At 47.1% G+C, this 24,552-nt stretch overlaps 6 protein-coding genes across 6 annotated transcripts; 5 read left to right on the top strand and 1 right to left on the bottom strand.

Annotated features, from left to right (window-relative positions):
- Window positions 1-668: 668 nt before the first annotated feature.
- LHYA1_G000781 (uncharacterized protein) lies at window positions 669-1,646 on the top strand (the record flags this gene model as incomplete). Its single annotated transcript, XM_031145770.1, has 1 exon — window positions 669-1,646. One exon carries the CDS (start codon window positions 669-671, stop codon window positions 1,644-1,646), a length of 978 nt encoding a protein of 325 aa, XP_031009662.1.
- A 1,972-nt stretch (window positions 1,647-3,618) lies between these two features.
- LHYA1_G000780 (uncharacterized protein) lies at window positions 3,619-4,515 on the top strand (the record flags this gene model as incomplete). Its single annotated transcript, XM_031145769.1, has 1 exon — window positions 3,619-4,515. One exon carries the CDS (start codon window positions 3,619-3,621, stop codon window positions 4,513-4,515), a length of 897 nt encoding a protein of 298 aa, XP_031009663.1.
- Window positions 4,516-13,652: 9,137 nt separating this feature from the next.
- Window positions 13,653-15,335, bottom strand: LHYA1_G000779 (uncharacterized protein; the record flags this gene model as incomplete). The annotated part of the gene is given in 3 exon segments (XM_031145768.1): window positions 13,653-14,584; window positions 14,599-14,939; window positions 14,989-15,335. The coding sequence occupies 3 exon segments, from the start codon at window positions 15,333-15,335 to the stop codon at window positions 13,653-13,655; spliced, it is 1,620 nt and encodes a 539-aa protein (XP_031009695.1).
- Window positions 15,336-15,561: 226 nt separating this feature from the next.
- GRC3 (Polynucleotide 5'-hydroxyl-kinase) lies at window positions 15,562-17,948 on the top strand (the record flags this gene model as incomplete). Its single annotated transcript, XM_031145767.1, has 4 exons — window positions 15,562-15,619; window positions 15,667-15,919; window positions 15,976-16,076; window positions 16,129-17,948. 4 exons carry the CDS (start codon window positions 15,562-15,564, stop codon window positions 17,946-17,948), a joined length of 2,232 nt encoding a protein of 743 aa, XP_031009694.1.
- Window positions 17,949-20,081: 2,133 nt separating this feature from the next.
- On the top strand, window positions 20,082-21,872 carry pri1 (DNA primase small subunit; the record flags this gene model as incomplete). The annotated part of the gene is made up of 4 exons (XM_031145766.1): window positions 20,082-20,455; window positions 20,509-20,706; window positions 20,746-21,201; window positions 21,251-21,872. The coding sequence occupies 4 exons, from the start codon at window positions 20,082-20,084 to the stop codon at window positions 21,870-21,872; spliced, it is 1,650 nt and encodes a 549-aa protein (XP_031009697.1).
- A 770-nt stretch (window positions 21,873-22,642) lies between these two features.
- Window positions 22,643-24,346, top strand: dhh1 (ATP-dependent RNA helicase; the record flags this gene model as incomplete). The annotated part of the gene is made up of 3 exons (XM_031145765.1): window positions 22,643-22,686; window positions 22,742-22,814; window positions 22,871-24,346. 3 exons carry the CDS (start codon window positions 22,643-22,645, stop codon window positions 24,344-24,346), a joined length of 1,593 nt encoding a protein of 530 aa, XP_031009696.1.
- Between the last annotated feature and the right edge of the window lie 206 nt (window positions 24,347-24,552).

Genomic DNA, 24,552 nt, shown 5'->3' with positions numbered 1-24,552 from the left:
CGGCATGGCATCTGCTTTTGCTTTCTTTGCGGTGTAAACTCGGTGCGAAGCATCTGGTGCATCGGAAAGATGCGACGATAACGGTCGTATATCTTCTCCCAGTACAGTAAGAAATAGGCGGAAAATCACCAACGAATAAATAACTACTTTAGGCATTACTCCTAAAACTCGCAATCAGAATAGTACACGCCAAATCACGAAGCCCGTGCTTGCAATCTGTTCTGAAGTTCTGCGCCGTCGCGCGCGCATGGACTTGCTCCGTAGTGAGCAAACATCATGAGTTTTGCGGGTTTGCACTTTGCACAGCCATCAGGATGTTAATCCTTCGCCGTCTCCATAGCCTCGCTATCCCCATCCAACCATGACACAGCTACCACATTCGTAGTGTTCCAACAGCCTGGGGTCAGGGCGAAGCGCAGTTATCCGACGTACAGTTAAGTAAACTGTCCAGTCGGAGTTGTTTCACTACACTACCGTCTGCTACTCGTGCTATCTTCCCATTGCGGCATAAACATAAACGTCCTTCCTACCTAAGCTCTTCAGTCTTTTCTCGCCCCTTTCCCACCGATTCGCTTTTTATACTGTCGATGCGGCTCCAAAACTCCCAAGTTCTCTCTGATCTAACAATTGCATCACTCGTAACAACTTCAACTGCCATATGCTCTACTATGGCCAACATGGAACATCCTCCTCGGGCGTCTTCTAGATGGCCCGCACCTGGACTTCATGTCAATCTTGAGTTTGGACTTTCTTTTGCCCATAACGATCCACCACATACCGCTTCGATGAAGTACACATCAAAAAACATGCAAGAAAGGATGTATTATCAACAGCAAGGACTGTACAGGCAACAAAACCCACAGCGCGTGATTCCAGGGAATACGCAAGAAAGGGTGAATCAACAGCAGGAGGGGCTCTACAGGCAACAACCCCCCCAGCGCCTCATGCTAGGGAACACGCAAGAAAGGATGTATCAACAACAAGAAGGACTGTACAGGCAACCAAACACCCAGCGCCTGATGCCGGGGAACACCCAAGAACGTCATCCTCGCTCACCACAACGACATCGAAGTTTGGAGGTCAGGCCGACATATGAATCCGAAAGAGGGCGCTCAGCTCCACCGACTCTACGGCCAATGAGTCCAGTCAGCCCCATGAGTCCGATTGCTCCGCTGCAGCATACTACAAGTATGCCAATAGAAGGAATAGACAGACGGGACAGACCGCTTCCTGCTACACCATCTCGATTTCGTCTTGGTGAAGATGATTTGCCCTGGTCCACTGAACCATTTTATCGGATTGAAGAACCAGGGGTTGTTAGTCCTATTAGACCTGCCATGGTTGAGATCGAACTGGAGGGAAGACGCACTGAAGATCCCCAGCGCGTGAGGGAGTTGGAGGAGTTGCACCAGGCAATGATGACGGTGGATAGTCTGGATCATGACGGATGGGAAGCATGGACTTGGGACAGCGTTGGAGATATTCCAAGAGGTCCAAGAAGTCTCGGGTGGGCTATCAGCACGACCCCGGCCTCAGAAGAGTGCTCTCAAAATAATCTCGAACCCCCGCCTCCACCATATGTTGTCAGTCAATGGGAGTCGACGTTTGGAGGGCAGCGTATCAGGCCACGAAGTGCCTTTTCATAAGATGGATGACTTCGATACTCTTGAAATACAAAACCATCACTTGTGGAACTCACGGACGAAGAAAGACAGAAAATCGGAAGTACGGAATAGAATCAAGGGCTCGACGAGACTACAAAAGGATCATCTATCTTGTTGACAAGTTCTGTTATGAATTAAGCGCGAAATCACAAGGTTTTCCTCTCCATTAGCTATATGCTATGGTTATAGCGGATTATACGTTCGCATATACGGTTGAAAGGGTTAAGGTGGATTATTAGCACTGCATTGAAGCAGGCAGTAAGCTCGGGCTTTCAGAAAGAAACATTTGGAACCACGTCAGTCACTACAAGAGTGCAGATGGGAGATGTATCAGGCTTTCACTCTCAAGTCAAATCAAAATAATATATGGACCAACTGATTTCCCTCTACCTCCGCATAGAATAACGTGCACCATTTCCGAATGTCTTCTGCAAATTCACTTGAATGTTACTATACTGCTATCACTTGCGTCCTTCTCCTGCAACAAGTATACTTGGGGTACTGTATCACACCGACTATTGCGGCTTCAATGCTCGAGTAGAGTAGCAGCTTCAGGATGTCAATCCCGGTATACTGCCCACCCACACAAACGCCCGATAAGAGTAGCTTTCCCCCTTGACTCTTCTAGTGTTTACAGCCTTCCCCACAGAAAGCCCCTGGACTGTAAACTCTTAGACTTTAGACATAAAAGGCGGTACTTGCTATCATCGCCTTTGATGTCCCACGCCATCTAGCACATTATAGTATAAATTGGTACTGCCGCTTATTCTATCAGTGGCAGCGCGAGACTTCTTTTCTTCTCTTTGGGGAAGAGGGAGGGCCGTAAAACACTACTACTATCCCCTACCGTACAGTAGCAGTCAAAATAGACCTTTTCCTCTTATTTATTATTAGCCCATCCTTAGATCAGATCAGATCAACCCCTTACTCCATACCCCAAACCAAACTAAAGCCAAAACGAAACTTCTCCGTGAACCCGACGGTCGGATGAAACCCACCCTGCAGACTGAAAGCTTTGTTTTGTTTTGTCTTCCAACGGAACTGTGACATTGGACGGCTGTGGCGCCTTTGTCGGGCCAATGGGAGAGAGAGCCCTGTCGTGTATTCATGTCCGTCAATTTGCGCGGGGCGGGGCTGAGCCCGCATCAACAAGTTGGGTCGCACATCACATCACAGCATAGCCTCAAATTTCCAGATAATGCTTGTTGAGGTAAAACACTTGCATTTTTGTTTGTTATTCTGTACCGGTACAGTACTCCCTTACAAGTGAACGTTACTTTGGATGTCTATCACATGTGTAAGTGAGTTAGGTTGTGGAGGGGGGTGCTGTATAGGGAGGTATTATCCGTGAATTTGGCCTGTGGCAAGTGACACAAAGAGGGAAGAAAGCAAGTGAGAGGGAATGCGAAAAGAAAGGAGGATGTCAAGTAAATAATGGTGCATATTGCGTTGTTATTTAGGCTTTGAATTGGGGATGAGTTTGAGATGTCCATTTCATATCCATATCCATATCCTTTTGATGGCCTGCTCACTCGGCCAGTTGGTTGGTAGAGTGTTGTTTACCTAGTCACAGCAAAGTCTCTATCAGTTCTCTATTTAAGAACTGTTTTCCGTTTTCTGTTCCTCGCCAGTGCTGGTGGTGTACTCTGCCTGTACTCAACCATTTTAATTGCTCGACTGTCCATTCCATACAAGATTACTTCGAATCGAATCGTGAAGGGAGGATCTCAAGTTCTGCATTTTGTTCGGATTTTTCTTGACTCATCAGTCTATTTTCAAATCCAGACCAGTGAATTTTAAGAAAAGCTAAGCGCTTTCCCGCCACTATTCCTTACTTCCCCCAAATACATCTCCTTCCTCCACGATATTAAAATATCATCACTTCAAGAAAGATTCCATAACCTGCCCAAGCACAACTGATTCTATCACTCGATGCGTCACCTCCACATTCAATATGGACTTGTTTGACGAAGTTAAGAATCTGGCAGTCAGTGCCGCATACGACGAGCCCGATGAGGATGACCCTTCCCAAGGCACGATCAAGATGTTCCAAGAGCGCTTTGGTTACACGTACGACCAAGCAGCAGAACTTGTCGGAATCACCAGGAACGTCAAGATTGCAGCTGCTACAACCCACCAAGCAATTTTATCTCCAGCAAAAGCACGCACTATCTATGCGCTGAAACTCGACGGCCCAATCTCCACTCCGCAAAAGGTCCAAACCGCCGCGAATCTTTCCACGGTGCCAGAGTCTTACCATGGTAGCAACGAGGGAGGAGATGCTGCTTTCTGCAAGGTGGACGGTCGTTCTAAGATAGCCATCGAGAATTGGCTTTCCACACAGAAGGAAACTACTTTCAAACCCTTGTTTGTACCTGAAGGGCGAGCATACAAGGAATTATGTCCGGATTCCCTTTATCCCACACTTGGCAAAGACACAACGCTCCCACAATACCGGCCCCAGAGTCTACATCTGCTCGAACAAGCGCCCTCCTTTGGTCGAACGTGCAAGCAATTTCCCGTCTGGTATTTCTTCTATGGTACGCTGACAGATATCCCGAAACTCCACAGTCTACTCTCTCTCTCTGAAGACGAGGTACCGATCTTGCATGAAGCGGGTGTGGTGGGCGCGATGATGAAGAGTTGGGGTATGGGAAAATACAATGCTCTTGTCAATGGGCCGGAAAGCAGTTGTGTCGGAGGATCGGCGTGCCTGGTTATGTCAGAGGAGCATGAGTATGCGTTGAGGAAATATGAGACGAGCGCGTATGAAGTTGTGAGGTGTTTGATCCAGATGAATGGCATTGTTGTTAAGGGATGTACGTTCAGATTTGCGGGTGAAACGGATTGATAGATAGCTAGAGGCCGTGATAGTCCCCCCAGAGCCCGAAAAGAATACATCGGGGAGACGGGTTATGATACATGATTGTTAATAGTTTCCTAACTTCCGAGTAGTATTCAATTCCAGAAATATACTACTCTATTTCGATCTAGAGAAAGCTTTAACATGATCTCTCCTATGGTTAGTTGAATCAAAATGTAAGCGTGAAAAGCCCAAGATAAAAAGAATAAAAGGACCTCACCACTCCCTATCCGTGGTCACATACCTCCTCTATCCTACAGCACTCCATCAATCAAGATATCAATGTCTCCCTTCGAATGCGAGCGAGCGCAAGCCCGTTAGTAGGGCTAGGGCCTATCCGCCCCGCCGCGGCCCCTTATAAACTTTTCGCTTAGAATATATTTCTTGGCATTAGCTACATTAGGTATTTCTTAGCTAAAGGAGTCCGGCGCTAAGCATTGGTCAGCGTAGGTAGGTAACCTCTCCTCTGCTGTTTTACGGCCGTTACCTACAAGGCTACGAATATACAGCCGGTATGATCCGAAATATGAGTACAATGTATGACAAGACAAGAGATATATCTATCTGCCTATATCCCTTTAATATTTCAAGTCTGATTAATCAATTTCATATCTTTCCAAGCCCTCATCCGATCTCATCCTAAACTCTCTATCCTTGATACTGTACAGTATTTCGCCCTTAATTTGCTTGCTCTTGCTCTTGCTCCTGCTCCTATTTCCTCCCTTGCAATACTCACTCACTTGACAATGGCATCCCAAATCCTCCTCAAAACGGCGTCTGGAATATTCCTCATCGGAGCCATCGGGCACACGATATTCGGCATCAACGATATCTTCGGCGAGGTGTCACCGATTAAGAAACGGGACACGAGAGCTATGGTGAAGAATGTATGGATGCAGCTTTCGGGGTATTTGGTTCTTAATAGTACGTTACGTGTCCCGTTACATCCCATCCCATCCCAATCCATCTCATCAAATCATATCATATCACATCACATTCAGCTGGTTTCATATGTCATATATCCATCCATCCTCATTGCTCCCTTTATGTATCAACTAACCAAATCTATCCCCACAGGCCTGCTAAGCTGGAAGTGGGCCCAATACGGTCTGGAGACATCCATTGACAAAACCATCTTCGGACTCATCTTGGGCATCACGACGACGGCCGGACTGAGTTATGCGAGGCAGGGGATCTACCTTCCTCCGCTGTTGCTTATAAGTCCTTCTGTGGCTTTGGTGCTGAGTCAGGTTGTGTAAGAATAAGAAGATTCCGGACGCGAGAATCAAGGGCCAAGAAAGCGATTTGCATGGAAGTCTACGATGTTGCGAATCCGGCAATTTCATCTGTGATGCTGTACGATGTTGTGTGCGCGCTTTGGGTACGGAGTTGTACAGATAAAATGAAGTCTTCTAGTATTAAATCTCTTCTCTGAGGATTCATGTCATAACATCAATGCACTGGTCCTTCAGATGTGTCGGTAGGTGTTTATTCACTTGAGCTGATGCGTAAAGCTGATTGTTATTATGGATGCAGGTTTTCATTCTTAGGTACAACTCATTCCGGGACAAGAAACAACTTGCATTATGCTCTTATCTGTTCGTCAGAGTCTGGCCGCGCAGGATTTCATATTCATCCAATCTAAGTTTCCAAGTTAGTACAAATATTTATACTGAAGTTAGGGGACTTGCCATTTAGCCGTGCAAGCCAGTCCTAGACTTAATGACCAAGCTAAATCCAACTTCTTCCCAGAGTCATTGATGCATTCAAACGCAGCCTTCATTTGTCCCACGAATACGGAAATTGAAAGATGTAACCCCCGGATTAGGGAGTAGTATGGAATATCCCTCTCAAAACTCTCTCTCTGGCACTTCTCGTACTCCGACCCCATGTCCAGCTCTGTGTTCAAGGAGAAACCTTTTCATATCGCGGGTCCTAAGACACAAATCATCACAAATTTGCGAACCTGAACGTTTGCTTGGACAGAAAGCGTGATGGCTGGTATGGCTGGTACACGCTGTCGCCGAATAGCCTCCAGCTTTTGCACTAATCAACAATTCGGAGTCCTCATCAGTATGGAAGTCGTGGCATTGCAGGCTAGCAGGGTGTTCGTCACTTGCGTTCTATTATCATACCCCGCACCATGGTGGTCTTCTCTCGCTTCCTTATTCCTCTGATCCCACTTAGCCTGTTGTCTCGTCCACCGCCCCTCCTTCTGCTTTGCAGGACACTCGTGGATAGGAAGATGGAGGGATCGACCCTCGGGGTACTTGTGGTGATGTGGAAAGAATGGGCGACTAACGGGTGACTCATGGTGTCGGAGAGCCGTGTTGTAGTCAGAAGAATTCCCTGTGTGGTGATCCTGGGTGTTGCGGTGGGGATAGCAGTATTTATTAGGAGCTCTGTTCCTAGAGGAAGCTCGGGGCTGAGATTCTCTAGAATGCCGAATACCCATAGTGGCAGACTGGTATTGATGATATGAATGATTTTAGATCTGCGAGTTTGCGTACACTGCACTGCTCAACTTATCTCTGACGCATTGCTATTTGCTGTTGCATCCACATCCGTTGTTGGCTCTCCCGTCGGGCTTTCGCTGCTTCTTCCAATATTTCCTCTCGTATAGCCTCCTCCGCACGCTCTCTCGTCCTTTGTGGACAGTTATCTTGAGGTTGGTGGTGACTCCAACAACCGGCCCACTCGTGGTGATGTGGGAATGGAGGGTGATGGCCGGGAGGTTCGTGGCGTAGCAAAGCTTCCTGATAGTGACATGAGTGTTCCGAGCGGTGATAACGAGCTTTGATGAAGGCTTCACGTTGGCGTTCGATATCTTTGCGTCGTTCAGATATCCGTTGTTGGGTAGCTTTACGCCGAGCTTGTTTGGATTCAGAGCTACCCATAGTAAGATGCCATGATATTGATGAAAGGGTGGATTGGTTTATAGGGTTAGTTTGGAGGTTGAAGAGCAGATATCTGAGGAAGAGGTGGGATAATTGTAGCCAAAAGTTCAGGTCTCCACCTGACAATTAGCTGTTGTCAAGAGAAGCAGGCGCGGCCCAGGTCAGACGTTTTCTGGCGGGGACCGCGAATGAAAGAAAACAAATGCGATATTGACCCACGAACAAGTCGTAGGCTACTATCATTTGTTTTTCAGGTTCAAACTGTATGTACTGACAATTTTCTGGTCTGGTCTAATTGATCTCTTGCTCATACTGCTACATTTCAATACCCACTTCTCACCGCACACTTTTGTCTCTATTTCTGGTGCTTTCTATTTTCTGTCTCGTTGATAGAGGGATGAAGTTCTGCTCTCTCCACCGTCTTGCTTACCATCATATGCCGATCGTTAAAAGAGCCGCCTAAGGTAACGCAGCATCACTCGTTCACTTGAGCAGTTCTTCAGCATGGATCAGACGAATTATCCCTTCCAAACGCAATGTAACAAAGACTTGTAAATAGATCAATATTCTGGACGGCTGAAATATGTATTGTAGGTTCGAAGCAGGGTTACAGACCAACAGATTCATCATTCATGGGCTGCCTCCTACTTCTTCCCCCTAACTCGAATTACAAAACGGCTCTGACTTCAGCGCAGCAAAACCACCCATTGAGCAGATGACAGGTCTGTAGAAAGGATCTAGGAACATAGGTAGAAAAACGTGCTGGGTAAAATGATATATATAAATGAAAAATTTGTCATCAAGGGAGCGATGAAGCGATCTTTTAGTTGACCGCTTAAACAACAGACCTTTCTAATAACACCAAGGCCGTGCCGATATCTCTCATGATAATATTTCGAGGTAGCATTTCTGTACCGCAAAGCTGTTATAAATATTCAAGATTGAAGATGAAGATATGCTTGAATCGCTCCCCTTTCCAGGAATCACAGTGACAGTTAGTCTACTCTAACAACCGGAAAGCCAACCCCTATCCCACTTACCGAATCCGATATACTGGGTCTGACAACAAGAGGCCCATATTAATGAAGTGCGAGGATGTTGAATGTCCCTTTCCACCCCACAACAATTTTGGCGATCCATCACATCAGCATCCCTGTTTACAGCGATGTGTCTCACAGCCCCTCACGTAAAAACGGCACAGCTTCCTTGTCAGCGGTGACCGTTGTACGAAGTACGAACAGAACAAAAATATAAACGTAGCCCTCTGTAGACAACGTGCTCTGTCCATCTCTATTCACATTCACATCAAAAATGCAACCTGATCCTCGCCTCAAGAAACTACCCAGAAAGCTGTTTGACGCGTTGATGACCACCTGGGTCCTAGGCACCATCATCTGCTGCGGCCTCTGCTTGTATCTTTACCTGTCGACATCTTCGCGGCGCTTGCCAAGTCTTTATCCGATGGAACTGGTGAAAGGGAAATGGGATTCGGAATATGAATATGAATCGAAAGCGACTGTGGATGGGAAAGGGAAATGGGATTCGGAATATAAATATGAATCGAAAGCGGCTGTGGATAGGAAAGGGAAATGGGATTCGGATTATGAATATGAATCGAAAGCGGCTGTGGATGGGAAAGGAGGATTGCCTGAGGTAGTGGTGCGGTGATTCCTGTGGGGGCAGGGAAAACCACCATGCCAGGGGGTAGAGCTTGAAATCCTGGTGCTGGAATATGCAGCCGGCGAGAAGGCAATACGACACGTGAAGGCTTTTATTATCCGTTGTGTAACGAATGTAGAGAGCACGACTTCTCTCGTTCTCTTCAAGAATAAGCCGCTTCGGTGGCTTATTATACTTGATGCTGGTGCACTTTGGAGCTGGGCATCGAGTGCCTATTAGCAAGAAGCAAGAAGCAAGCGATGGAGTTTTAGGTCCTCAAGTCGGCTACCTCTTAGGTTCGGACCCAATCCGCAATTACTGGACGCCAGAGTCTTTAGCGTTACGATGCTTTTTTTTCGGTATGAATTTGATATTCAGGCTCCTTTTGGACCCCTGAGACACTGGGGCTTGCCTTGGTCCCGAAGAGCTGGACGCCATCTTACTCGACAACTATTATTGCACACAGCAGCATGCCTCTCAGAGATCTAAATACCCTAGGCTTTGATATTATTTACTATTTGTAAGAATTATTAGGTTTATTTTCATCGCAAAATGATATCATTCATGGATCAGCTGGCATTTCAGAAGGAGCGTAAGAGGCTCCCGATAATTCGTGCCGGTGCCAATGTTTTTGTCGAGAAGAAGCTTCACTCGCTTCGTGAACAGGTTCCTCGACCGGAAGTTCTGACGCTCTGTTGACCTGGCGCCATTTTATACTACCTCGACGTCTCCGGAAAAGAATCCATCCGATGCCAGCAAATAAACACAGACCCAAAGGTACCCCAAGGCCTGCGCCCAATCCTATTGTATGCGCGTTTGAGTTCGAGTGTGATGCTATTATTGTTGCGGGCGGGGATGAACTAGTTTGGCGAACCGCCGGGGAAAGGCTCGAGGGAGAACTTGTTGTAATGGTAGATGCAATTGATGATTTCGTAGCTGACAAGATTGTCGTGATGGAGGATGTAAGGTGAGTGGTGATGGTTGTTGTTTGAGGTTGCCAACCGGCGGTCGTTAGAACAACAGGATCCTCTGCAGATGTTTGGAATCAGCCTCAGCGAGCTAGTCAAACAGTCGGCATTTCAATGGATTAGACTTACGATCAGGTAGCATAACATTCTCTTTCGTCGTGCAGTTCGAAGGAACAGAATCAACACAGTAGTAACCGCTTGTCGTCAACGCATCGCCATCGCAAGAGCCCATTGATTGCGTCCCGTTGAGAACATCATTATACGGAGGGCCTCTCTGGCAGAAGCTGGGACACTGAGACGATCTCCATGTGGAGTCAGTGCAACTACCACGCATCCATTCAAAAATAGTACTGTCGGGGGCGATGGGAGTTACTGAGGTCTGCATACACATGCCGTTATTAATGCATGCAAAGCCTTGTGGACAGCAAGCAGAATCTGCAGAATCATCTTGACACGCAATGTCACCAGGGGTTTGATCACCGCTAGGATAAAAGCATACTGAGCAGACGTGAGGACAATTAGACACGAGAGCGATAAAGAACAGAGATATCTGCTGAGGTGTTGAAAGTCGCATATTTGAATCTGTCAATTTGAACCGAATATTGGCGTGGAAGAGAAGAAGGGAAACACAGCTATTCATTCGTATCTCGATCAAGACTTCAAAAATAGTCTAAGCCTGTTGCTAGCATCATCCAACATGTTGGTGTTTTTCAGGCAGTTTCACTGGCCAACAGGTGACTAGCAAGATATGAACAAGGCTGAGTGAGCAGCTATGTTCCCGACAGAGCGGTACATCCCACCTTCGGATTGTATATTCAAGTAGGCAGACAAACAAGCATGGCGCAGATACATACAACAGCCCATAGCGATCGACAAAATGAAGACGACTTGAAAAGAAGTAGGCGCAGTTAATTGCATACAAAAAGAAGTGTGGGAGAAGCATCGTGTATGCAGAAGACTCTACGTCTCCTGCATCCTGTATGCGATGCGTCTACCATGAGGCATTGGCTGAACTTGCAGGACCAATGTTGTTTACGGAGATTTGAACATATTGGAATTAACTGTATCTTCGAATAGCTTCAAGATTCCGTGTATAGTAAATGGTGTACCGGTAATTGAAAAACAAGATGATGCTTCAGAATCGGTAGTCCGATTTCGGACACTTTCAATCTGTATATAGGACTTGGTAACGTATCTTATTTTTGAAGATATTATATGGAATACTTCATAAAGCCAACGCACCTAAATCTAAATTTATTATTGAGATTTGTAAAAGACTAAAAGCAAAGGATGAGTGAGATCGTGAGTGATTGAGTGAGTAGTGAGAACGTGAAGTGCAAGGCAAGATATTAGTTTCGGTCTCCGGATCGGGGTAAGATCCCTGTATGGAGGGGCAACGAAGGCTATTCCTACGCTAACCAAAAATATTCATGCCACCAAGTGACACGCCGAAAGAAATTTCGAGCTCTTCTTCCTCTTCATAACAACTCCGAAATATACACTTCTCAATCCTTCGCCAGAGACCCTTCGTAACCTTTCAAGAATACCCCCGAGATACCAGCAATCATGGCGTCTAATGATTATGCTCTCACTAAATCCCACCAGGATGTAAGATTCTAGTTGATATGAGGCCTACTTTGGATACAGCTGACTCGCCATCACAGATGCTGGAGAAGTCTTTGCTTGAAACTGATCCTGAGATCGCCGAGATCATGGTAAATAGCACCCCATGTCATCCCTACTACTTTTCTAACTTGGCTTGCAGAAACTCGAAATCCAGCGTCAACGCGAATCCATCATCCTCATCGCCTCCGAAAATGTTACCTCTCGCGCCGTCTTCGATGCTCTGGGATCGCCTATGTCAAACAAATACTCCGAGGGATACCCAGGTGCTAGATACTACGGTGGAAACCAACACATCGACTCAATTGAGTTGACCTGTCAGGCTCGTGCCCTCAAGGCTTTCAATCTTGACTCCGAGAAATGGGGCGTCAACGTCCAGTGCTTGAGCGGTAGCCCTGCCAATCTGCAGGTATACCAGGCCATCATGAGACCTCATGACAGACTCATGGGCCTCGATCTTCCCCACGGTGGCCATTTGAGCCACGGTTACCAAACCGCTCAACGAAAGTAAGTAAAACCCGCCACCCTAAAACCTAGAAAACTTTAGCTGACCACACTTGTAGGATTTCTGCCGTATCAACCTACTTTGAAACCTTCCCATACAGAGTTAACCTCGAGACTGGCATTATCGACTACGAGCAATTGGAGCAGAATGCCTTGATGTACAGACCAAAGGTCCTCGTGGCCGGAACCTCCGCATACTGCCGTCTGATCGACTATGCCCGCATGCGCAAGATCGCAGACCTTGTAGGCGCCTACCTCGTCGTTGACATGGCACACATCTCTGGTCTCATCGCCGCTGGTGTTATCCCTAGTCCCTTCGAGCACGCAGATATCGTCACGACCACCACCCACAAGTCCCTCCGTGGTCCCCGTGGTGCCATGATCTTCTTCCGCAAGGGTGTCCGCAAGACAGATGCTAAGTCCGGCAAGGAGACCCTCTACGATCTTGAGGGCCCTATCAACTTCTCCGTCTTCCCAGGTCACCAGGGTGGACCCCACAACCACACCATCACCGCTCTCGCCGTCGCTCTCAAGCAAGCCACCACCCCAGAGTTCAAGCAATACCAGGAGCAAGTCGTCAAGAATGCCAAGGCGCTCGAGGTCGAGTTTAAAAAGCTAGGCTACAAGCTGGTTGCCGACGGCACAGATTCCCACATGGTCCTCCTGGACCTGCGCCCACAAGCCCTCGATGGAGCACGCGTCGAGGCCGTTCTCGAGCAAGTCAACATCGCTTGCAACAAGAACTCTATCCCCGGCGACAAGTCTGCTCTCACACCCTGCGGTATCCGTATCGGCACCCCGGCTATGACCAGCCGTGGTTTCGGCGAAGAGCACTTCAAGCGCGTAGCCAGCTACATTGATCAGTGCATCAAGATCTGCAAGGAAGTGCAGGGCGCACTTCCCAAGAGCGATAACAAGCTCAAGGACTTCAAGGCTAAGGTTGCTGGTGGTGAAGTTGAGAAGATCAATGAGATGAAGAAGGACATTGCTTCATGGGCTGGCTCGTTCCCTCTCCCTGTTGAGGGATGGAGAGAATAGAGAATTTTTCATTGATGATCAGGGGGGCTTATTTGTTTTTCACGGGAAGGGCGGAGTGTGGGAAAAAGCGTGGATTTAACGGCGCATTTATCGTGTTGGCTACTTCAACCGTAGTCATTTTTGGGCTACTTCAACGCAGTCTTATGAGAGATATCATGGAGTTCAATGGGCATTCAACGGCTTATTAGCGTCGAGGTTCGCATTAGAAAGAGGATACTACCGAAGTAACTTGAGAAATGCAAGAGCATCTTGCCTGGGCCGCGCTCTTTATGCCCATTGATAAGTAGAATCTTAGTTTGCCTCATATGCCAAATCATGTGAAATATATAGGCTTATGCAAGACAGAGTATTTAAGCATAAGGGTATCATTTTCGTACTTCATAATATTCACAAAATTTACTCCTAGCAATCAAAGAATTCCAACAATATGCGCATCTCAAACTAGACGTTTCAGCTTCTCCTGACTCTCTGGACTAGATCCCTCCCTCTTCAACTTCTTCATCTTCTTCCTCCGCTCCTCACTTGTCAAACTTGGATCCGTCGCCTTCGTTAGCTCTTTGATAGACAGCGCTTGCCCGGGCGTCGTAGGAAGCTTGCTGTCTCTATGCTTGTGCTTGGATTTCTTGACTTTAACCTCACTTCCATTCGAGATAGGGTGTGCTGAGGCGGAAGGAGGTAGGTTTGAATGCGTGGACTTTGAGGGTTTCAGAGGCGAAGAAGCGGGTTCATGTACTAGCTTCTTAAGGATCGATTTTGGCGCGTCGGATGTCTTGAGTGGTGGTGCGGGGGGTGGGATTGGCGTTACGGTCTTAGTTGACGCTGATACTCTGTCTTCCTGCGAGCCGTTCTGCTTTGTCTTCTGTCGTTTTAGCTGTCTATCGTCAATATCTGGTGCTGGTTTCGACGAACTGTGCTTTGTCTTCTTCTCTCCTCCTTCGCTGTGCTTCCTCTTGAGTGGAGCGGAGCTGGCTGGTGCTTTTGAGACTTTGGGTTTGGGAAGGGGCGGTGCTTCGGTCATTTCTTCGTCCGACTCCTCATCAGACGAAGAGGCTATAGATGCCGGCTTTCTAAATCCGTTAGGAGCTTCTTCTTCGTTGTCAGAATCCGAGCTGCTCCCGTCTACCGAGTTTGTATCTGAGCCGATCGTGCCAGGGTTTCCGGTGCCGAATCCAATTGGGAGGAAACGCATCTTCAGGCCTATGGGTTGAGGACGTACGCGCTTCTTAGCTGGGACTGTTGCTTTTGCTGATGTGGCGGTGGAGTCGTCCATCCCTGGTATTTTGATAATCTGCTGAAGGTGAAGAATCTGGTCAATTGGCTTCCGAACTATCACAAAGTCAGCGGCATGTGCAAGGATAAGTAGTGCGCCTATGAATGCTTACCAGTCTGATACCCATCATCAGAGCTATTTGGAACCATAATCTTCGTATATGTCTTATCCTCCGCTGTATCTTTTACGAACCCGTAATCATGGTTGTTGTGAGAACAGACCTTCTCGCCATCTTCCACAGCCGATAGTGACATTTTCTTGATGGACGAGATAGGTACAGATGCTGGAGCAGTGAAATACCATATCTGCTTTCCCTCCAAACTAGACTTCTTGAACGTTGTAGCTGTTTGCGATGTGCCATTTATAGAGGAGGATTCGAAGCCAGCCGGAGCCTTGTATGGTGGGGGTGGTTGGATCGTAGCAGTCTTTGAGGCTGGCTCTTTGGAAGGTTTTCTATAGTTCAATGAGCTGCCGTAGCGTGTGATAGTAGCATCTAACTTACCTGACAGCTTTTACTGGCTGTATATCTTTCTTGGAAGGCTCTGCCTCTTCGTCGTCCCCGCTTTCCTCTTGGCTTCCTTTTTCGCTCTCACTCTCATTCTCACTGGAGCTTTCACTTCCGTCCGGGGCGGGCAATTTGCCATTGGACTTGGGCAAAGCATCTATAGGGTTCTCTGGTAGCGAATCATCTTCGCTATCAGACTCCTTGCCGTCAGATTCCTCGTCACTTTCTTCGACGAATTCGGAGCTTAGAGCAGCATTTGTGGTCGTGGGAATTTTCTCCGGCTTCTTTGGCACCGCAGCCTTTTTGTTCTTGGCCACCTTGTTCAGGGCATTTAAAGAAGGCATCTTTCCCAGAAAGCGAGTTCCTATGGCTGCGAGGCGAAAAGAAAAGGTGTTACGAGTTGTGGAAATTTCAAAGGCGCGCGTTGAACCTATAACTTTTTTTCAAGTTGCATCGGAAAATCGATCGGTAAATATCCGGCTTAACTTTTTACCCCAGCCAGCCTTGCCCTTCGGATTTTATACAGACAGAATTGGCAAGTCAACTCACGTCACTATAAACAGTTACCTTATGTCTTCATATAAGAAGAAACGAAAACTTGGCAATGAAACTCCGCGACAAACTCCACGTAAGAAGCAATTACCTAAATCAAGACCACATGCTAACTATATCTAGAACTGAGTGCTGTTGCTGCGAGACGAGCTCTGCAATCCAAAGCCTCAGCTCCTCCGACTCAGAATAACGACTTCGAGTCAAACGTCTATGATGATACTGACAGTTCAGCCTTTTCCGTCTTGAAAAAAACCGCTCCTGTCCCTCAAGAGGTGTCGGTACACGAGACGACCCAGAAAGACAGGAACGATGAGACTGGGAGCAGTACACCAATCATTGATGTTGAAGAAGAGGATGGGCAGAATGCATTATCTTCGTATGTCTTTTCTGAAGCCAAATGACATCTTCTTTCCATTTCTGACTTCAATAAAGCACTGGGTCACGTGTCGGATCCCCTGAAGTTGTTCTCGAGAGGCCTTTAATACCCTTGTCTTCGTTCAAGCCGAATAAGAACAACGTGAAGGAATCAAAAGGTAATACCATAGTGCTTAGTTTGGGCCCCGGTGAAGTAAGCTACTTGTCAAGACTTTTGTTTGCGATTTACTGACACGTCGAAGCGTTTGGTCTTTGTTGGTCAATGTGCTATCACCGTCCGAAAAGGGCAAATCACTCTCCTGGGTGCCACTCTGCAAGCCTCAAAAGCACTACACAGGGTCTACGCTCCATCTTCACATGCTTTGCCAGTCATTCGGTGTATGGCCACTGAACTTGATGCTGCAGAAGTTTGCCTTCATCAGTGTGAAAGTGGTCTGGGGCATTTGAAATCTCTATCACCGTTATTTGGCAAGCTTTGGAATGATGACTCAGAGCCTTTAGGCCCAGAGTTTGAGTCGATACTAGGAAATAAATATGCTAGTACATATCAAATAGTACGATCCACTCCCAGCCTAAATGAACATATGCTCAACTTCGACCAGTTATTCTCCTCGCAGGACGGGCCTCCGAAGGCATACTTATATCCCCTAATTTCTCCCCCAGAATGGAATGCCGCTCTGTCAAAATTGACGGAACCAGGTACTCAGGTCTCTGCTATCTTCGTTTGTGGACCTAAGTCGTCTGGCAAGTCCACATTTGGAAGACTATTAACAAATAGACTTCTGTCCAACCCGAACGGCATAGCTTTGCTAGATCTGGATCCCGGACAACCTGAATACTCAACACCTGGACATCTATCACTAGTCCACCTCCGGGAACCGAATTTCGGTCCACCATACACACACCCAATACCACATGGCAAAAGTCGAACAATTCGTTCTCATGCAATTGGCGCCGTAACGCCTTCAATGGATCCAGCTTTCTACATAGCATGTGCCTCTGACCTCCTCGCCCACTACCGCAATCTACTATCAAACTTTCCCAATTGTCCCCTCGTCATTAATACACCCGGTTGGGTCTTGGGAACAGGACTAGAAATCCTAGTTGGCCTAATCACTAAAATCCGCCCAACAGACATCATATACATGTCTCAAGCCGGACCTCCAGAAGTCATTGCAAATCTCAAAGAAGCAGCCAAAGAAAAACCGCTCTTCACATTACCATCACAAGCCAGCGAGTATACTACCAGAACAGCAGCACATCTAAGGACCATGCAATCAATGTCCTACTTCCACCTAGACCCATTATCAAACGGCGAAAAGTTTGATACTAAACCACTAACCTCAATCCCGCCCTGGGAAATACGTTACTCGGGGGAAAATCCCGGGATTCTCGGTATAATATGCTACGGCGAACAGCCACCAGCTGAGTTTCTCGCGGACACTATAAACGGCTCCCTAGTCTCAATCATAGCCATCGACCACGACGCTGCGATCCCCGGCTGGCACAGCCAGGACGAAAACAAACTCCGGGCAATAGACCAAGAGTTCATCTCCCTCACTACAGACCCAAATCTCGACCCCTTCGACACCACTGCCCAGCCGCTTCAAACACCCCTTCTAATCCGCACCCCAACCGAAGACCTACCTTACTTCAACCCTCTAAACAACATTACGCTCGACCCGACACACTCCCACACAATCGGCCTCGCGCTCGTACGCGGTATCGATATCCCTCGTCGTCGACTGCAAATCCTCACGCCGATTCCTGCAGCTCTGATTGAGGAGCTTAATGAGAGCGGCAAGAAGATAGTGCTGGTGAGTGGGAAGCTTGATACGCCTGGATGGGCGTATACCGAGTCTTTGGTGCTGGGGAAGGAGATGCGGAAACGGGGGGAGGATGTGCCGATGGGTGGGGGGATGGGCGAGGCGCCTTGGGTTGAGAGGTTGGAGGGGAGTCAGGGGCGGGGTGTTGGGGCAAGGGTTTGGAGGGTTAGGAGGGATTTGGGGAAGATGGGCGATGGCGATTGAGTGGTGTAGTTGCAGGTGTTGAAGATTCGGATGTACTGTATTATATTTATGACTCCTAAGATAATGTAACGGAAATTCTGAGTGTCCAAAAACGAATGATCCAGGAGCTTCTATATGTAGCGGTTGGGGCGTTGGCGTCTGTCTCCCTACTCCAAATAGTGATAATATCGATGGGGGAGGCAAAGGAGGTCTTGCAGAATTTCTGGCCAATTCGTAATCTCCCATACGAAGTTCTTCTGGCGAATACTTCTCATATTGAGGATCACAGCAGATGTGAAGAAATGACTCTACGCCGTTGTGTGAATCGCTCACTATGGAGATCATGGAAGTTAGGATCAATATTCCTTCAGGCATCTATGGGAGGGGTGGGACATTGTGGTGTTATTATCCCAACACTTCTGCTTGAGCCAGAGCACCCTGATTATAAGCTCTGTCACCGTTGTACACAGTAGCACATTTGGCCTTGAGGTCTAACTCCAAGCGGGCCCAATGGTTTGCGCTTCCATTTAAAATGGTCTTTTTGATATCCCGCTTTTTAGTATGTCCAGCTGTGGATATGATAATAAGCACCCTCTTTTTAGCGTTTAGAGCTCCTGGTCGAGGAAGGTCTCCGCGAATAGCTTCAAGACTTGCATGCCAGCTTCGCTCAAAGTCCGGACCAAATACTGCAGTTTCAGCATGACTCCATGGCTTGCCAGTAAGCTCAGTCTCGTGTAATAGCTGTAGGATTGTGGCGCGCATAACATCGCCGTGGATCCATTGATTATCTTCTGCATCTAGATTTGATCGTAGCTCGAATAAATAGGGTAAAAGTTCAGATCGAATAGGCCCAAGTAAGTCAGAATCGGAGATATGTGCTAGATCATCTAGAAGGACAGTATCGCGGACCATGGAAACGTCACCATCACTTGAAGGGGGTTTACCTATTAGAAGCCCCTTTTTCTCGGTTGATTTTAACGAGAGGAAATTGTCAACAACCATTCCATCGGAGGGGTCTTCAATCCGTTACTGTCTTGGAACAGGAGGATCACAGTGAGAATTGTCACGGTTTGGTCCGTTACGCTGTAATTGGGCTGAAAAGGAAGAAACATTCGCGTTGCGATATTTCAAATATGCTATTCTCGCTTGCCAAAGCGGAAAGCATCTAACTAACAAGCCTCAGTTACTTTCTTATAATAACTCATGATTGTAGTCTTCCTTAGGTTGGTGGTGATTTCTTTCGGTATATGAAATTGATTGATAGCTTTCTACATAGCTTTATATACGGCTTTCTATGTAGCTTTGAAATAGCCGCAACAGGGCACCGTAAAGCGAAATAATAAATGTAGACTCAGTCTAAGGTATATATATATGATACTACTGTAAAATTAATTGTATCCGTTTCTGCGTATTCGTAGTACAAGGGAATGATAGAGTTGGGGGGGGGGGGGGGGGGGGGAAATCACATGATACTCAATTCGCTCCTTCTCCAGCAAGCAAGATCTCTGTCCAAAATCGATCCCATCCCCTCCAGGCGTCCCAATTCCTTCGATACCCATATTAAATCGACCTCATTTACGGCGATGGCAATAAACTGAGCAACACGTTCCTTGGGCCCTCCGTCTTCGAAGCCTATTAGGTGTTATTTCTGTTAGCTCTGGCTATGGTCAACAATCCACAATCCACAGATATTAATCCAAAGATACAATCCGCAGAAACTCCACAAAGGGGTTCAAAATAGCGAGATTCATGATAGGTGATCCTCCTAACTGATAGTATCCAGTCTAAAACAGGCCACGGATCACGTGCGAAGGCTTGTACACGATATCTAAATGGACACAAGAAGCTTAATAGTAGTAATACGTAGTAAGCTTGTATCTGGATCCAACAAGGAGGAAGGAAGGAATTAATTTAGAAGTTGTCGGTATGAATATATGTTTGTTTTCGCTTAAAGCACGCTCCTTTTTTGAACGGCCGCCCCGCCTATTCTTATCTTACTCTATCGCCTAATCGTAACAGGACAGGGGAGGGGTCAATTCAATTAAGACGCGAAACTTTTACAGTAACACAGACGCGTTCCCGACGCGACTTCAACTCCAAATACAAAATAACTTAACTCTGATCAACACCAACACTGTTAAAGTCACAGCTGAAATGCCTCACTCTGTCTCCCCTGCGAATTCTGGAACGCCTGACCAGGTTCAGGACGATATGGTTGTTGAACCTCAACCACAAGCAGAAAATGGCGAAACTCAAAATACAGCAAGTCCAGAAATTCCAGTGGTTGTAAATACCGAACCGGAAAATGGTAGTACCCAGGGAGACGAGGTCGCAGATCAAGACATGGCAATGGAAGACGTCGGAGTTCAAGGAGAGAAAGTACTGGAATCTGCAGTCAAGGAGGAAAGCAAGTCAGAAGTGAAACTTGAGGATCTTTTTGCAGACGTTGAATCGGACGAGGAGTTCCCCAGCTCAGCTGCCCTGAACGTGAAACCCTCCAGCCCTCCCGAGGCCCCTTCATCTCCAGTGTAAGAGTCTCTGGCTTTGCCTAAAGCAATAAAATGTACTGAACCGTTTCTAGACATGTTGGTCCTGCTTCAAAACCGTCAGATTCGGATGTGATGCGATCTTTTTACCAGCGATTATTCCCCTGGCGACACCTTTTCCAATGGCTGAACCATTCTCCCACTCCTTCGACAGATTTTGGCCACCGCGAGTTTGCGTTCACGTTGCAAAACGACGCATACCTTCGATACCAATCATTTCCAACTTCAGATCTGTAAGTAAGGATATACTTTAAAAGGAGCTATGCTAATAGATTTGATAGCCTCCGGAAAGATGTCCTCCGTCTTATGCCATCCCGATTCGAAATTGGCCCAGTTTACACAACGAATCCACGAGATCGAAAAACACTTCGAAAGTCATCTGCATTCAAACCTCTTGCCAAAGAGATATGCTTCGATATAGATTTGACAGATTACGACGACATTCGAACATGTTGTGACAAAGCCAATATTTGCAACAAATGTTGGCAATTTATCACGATGGCTGTAAAGGTCATAGACGTTGCTCTACGAGATGATTTTGGCTTCAAGCATATCCTGTGGGTCTATTCAGGTCGAAGAGGTGCTCACGCCTGGGTTTGTGATAAGAAGGCTAGATTCCTAGATGATCAGAAGAGAAGGGCAATTGCGGGGTACCTAGAGGTAATAAAAGGAGGAGCCCAGAGCGGTAAGAGAGTCAACGTGAAGAGGCCATTGCACCCGCATGTAGCGTATGATCCCTCGACCCGAAATAAACTTCACCGCTAATAAGATATGTAGACGGAGTCTCGAGGTCCTAAAGTCACATTTTCAAACTGACATTCTTCACGATCAAGATCCCTGGGAAACAGATGAGAAATTCGACCGACTTCTTCAACTCCTTCCCGACAAAGCCTTGAACGAAGCACTTCGGAAAAAGTGGAGTTCCGCGCCTGGCCGGGCATCTACTTCGAAATGGGCAGATATTGATGCTCTAGCAAAGTCCGGGGCAAGCAAAACCTTGGATGCGAAGGCACTACTGGAGGCAAAGCAAGACATCGTTCTCGAGTACACGTACCCTCGACTCGATATTGAAGTCAGCAAGCATCTGAACCATCTTCTCAAAAGTCCTTTTGTGGTACATCCTGGAACCGGTAGAGTTTGTGTGCCGATCAACACGAAAGATCTTGAAAGCTTTGATCCACTGGAGGTTCCGACTGTAACGGAACTTCTGGGTGAGATTGATGAATGGACTCCGGAGGGAGAGAAAGAGGGAAAGGCTGTTCAGGACTGGGAGAAGACGAGCTTGAAGCCTTACGTGGAGTACTTGAGGTCTTTTGTCGTGGCTCTGATGAAGGATGAGAAAGATGTTAAAGTCAAGAGGGAGCGGGAAGAGAACACTGCTGATGCTATGGAGTTTTAATGGATTATGATGGATGGGGTACAGGCGTTCTGGGAGTATCAATGTTGCTACTATTACTGTTGGAATGGATGAAATGAACTGTCTCAGACAGTGGAATATAAGCTTAGCTACCGCATAGTATTATAAAGTTGGTGAAAGAACTCTAAGGTATTGTCAAAATCTTCTTTGATGTGATCTATGCACAATTGATCATACTTTCAAGAGTACTACAGCCTAAAGTCACATACGAAAACTCGATCCATGCATCATCTCACCAATTTTGAAACTTCAAAGTACTACCTACCTAGGAAGGTAGGTAGACTTGGGTTGTGGTCACGTGCTTCCATGCAGCCTGGTCTTGGCGTCGGCTAATAAACTTTGAGCTATGAATCGTCAACTTCGACAGTCAACCTCCACCTGGCAAGAAAAGATCCAACTCCCACAAACACCCTCCAGCCTCTCTCAAATACGAACTCCGAATTCTCTACAGTCAATTGAAGCACTGCGCATAACATTGCAGTAACAAAAAGCCCGAAGATACTGAGGCCAAAACTACATTACAAGGCCAAAAGATTCAGATCACCCCTCTATTCGACCTCAACTTGTGCCATTCACCTCCCTCCCTCCAACGATTTCCGAGACTGAGCTTCCGCCATTTTGCGGAGCCCTTCATGCGACTTCTCACCTTCTACTACGACTCATAACGACGATATTACCCACTTGCACCCCAAATTCCCTACACCCGGCGTCGTCTCTAAATTTTTTTATAGAGACGGGATCCTTGAACAAGAATGGCAGACTTAATAGCAAACCAACTGGACTCGACACATCTTGCGTATGGATACCTGCTTACATACCAGACCTCATGCAGAAGTGCTGACCCTATATAGTGAGGGGGCTGGACCAGAAGATTGGAAAAAGGCACTCAAAGTTCCTGCAAAGGACAACAGACACCAAACCGAGGTACTTGGGCTCATATTCATTTTCGCAGTATTTATTGTGCTAAAGATGCCCAATAGGATGTGACTGCTACCAAAGGCCTCGAATTTGAGGACTTCAACCTGAAGAGAGACTTGTTGATGGGTATCTTCGAAGCTGGATTTGAGAAACCATCCCCTATTCAAGAGGAGGCGATACCTGTCGCGCTTACCGGACGAGACATACTTGCTCGGGCGAAGAACGGTACGGGCAAGACAGCGGCTTTCGTCATCCCCGCTCTCGAACGAATTAACCCTAAAAACTCCAAGGTCCAATGCCTCATCTTAGTCCCAACTCGAGAGCTAGCACTACAGACTTCTCAAGTCTGCAAAACCCTCGGGAAGCACTTGGGTATCAACGTTATGGTTACTACCGGCGGCACCACCCTACGAGATGACATTGTGCGCTTGGCAGACCCGGTTCATATTATTGTAGGCACACCAGGAAGAATCCTCGACCTGGCAGGAAAGAATGTTGCCGATCTCAGCGAATGTCCCATGTTTATCATGGATGAAGCTGACAAACTCCTCTCCCCCGAATTTACCCCTGTCATTGAACAACTCCTCCAATTCCATCCCAAGGACCGCCAGGTCATGCTCTTCAGTGCAACATTCCCCATCACTGTTAAAGACTTCTCGGACAAGAACATGGCCAATCCCTACGAAATCAACCTTATGGATGAACTCACTCTTCGCGGTATTACACAATACTATGCCTTTGTGGAAGAGAAGCAAAAGGTTCACTGCCTAAACACTCTGTTCTCCAAACTCCAAATCAACCAATCGATCATCTTCTGTAACTCTACCAACCGTGTCGAACTTCTTGCTAAGAAGATCACCGAACTTGGATACTCCTGTTTCTATAGTCACGCACGAATGCTTCAGGCTAACCGCAACCGTGTCTTCCACGATTTCCGCAATGGTGTCTGCCGCAATCTGGTCTGCTCCGATCTCCTCACGCGAGGTATCGATATTCAAGCCGTTAACGTTGTCATCAACTTTGACTTCCCCAAGAACGCCGAGACCTACCTTCATCGTATCGGTCGATCAGGGCGCTTTGGGCATCTAGGTCTTGCTATCAATCTCATCAATTGGGAGGACCGATTCAACCTATACAACATCGAACGAGATTTAGGCACTGAAATCCAAGCTATACCAGCAACAATTGACAAGAATCTCTATGTCTACGACAGCCCAGAGAGCATTCCTCGACCGGTTTCCAACTTTCAAACAAACCGACAACCGTCTAGCTCGCAATCACAACCTCAGCCGCAACAACAGTCTGGCAATCAACGAGGAGGTGGCTACGCCAACGGCCGCCACAATGGATCGAATCAAAACCAAGGCCAGAGACAACCACAAGGCGAACGCCAAGGTCAAGGCTTCTCGAGAGGAAATGGCCGTTTCGAGAACAGTCGCCGAGGTAGTGGCAGAGGAAATGGCCGCGGAGGGCAAGGCCGAGCGAACGGGTTTGATGAACAACAAGGCGGCCGGGGTCAGCAATTGCCGGCACAATAGCCATAGTCCAAAAACCAGAGGGGGCTCGTCGACGTTTTTGTAAATATTTCTTCCTTCTTCATTACCCACTTTGCGATAAACACGAAGCGAGCACCTGTCAGTCACGAGATTCCCGCCCCTTTTCGCTACTCGATCTCGATATTTGCATCTGGCCTGACGATTTCGGCTGACACGCTTCTTGTTTGTACCATAACTACGATCTTTTC

The sequence above is a fragment of the Lachnellula hyalina genome, assembly GCF_007821495.1.
Source record: "Lachnellula hyalina strain CBS 185.66 chromosome Unknown contig00003, whole genome shotgun sequence".
In the NCBI taxonomy this organism is placed as follows: Eukaryota; Fungi; Ascomycota; class Leotiomycetes; order Helotiales; family Lachnaceae; genus Lachnellula; species Lachnellula hyalina.
The sequence above is the reverse complement of the archived record's forward strand: the minus strand, read 5'-3'. Positions and strand labels throughout refer to the sequence as shown.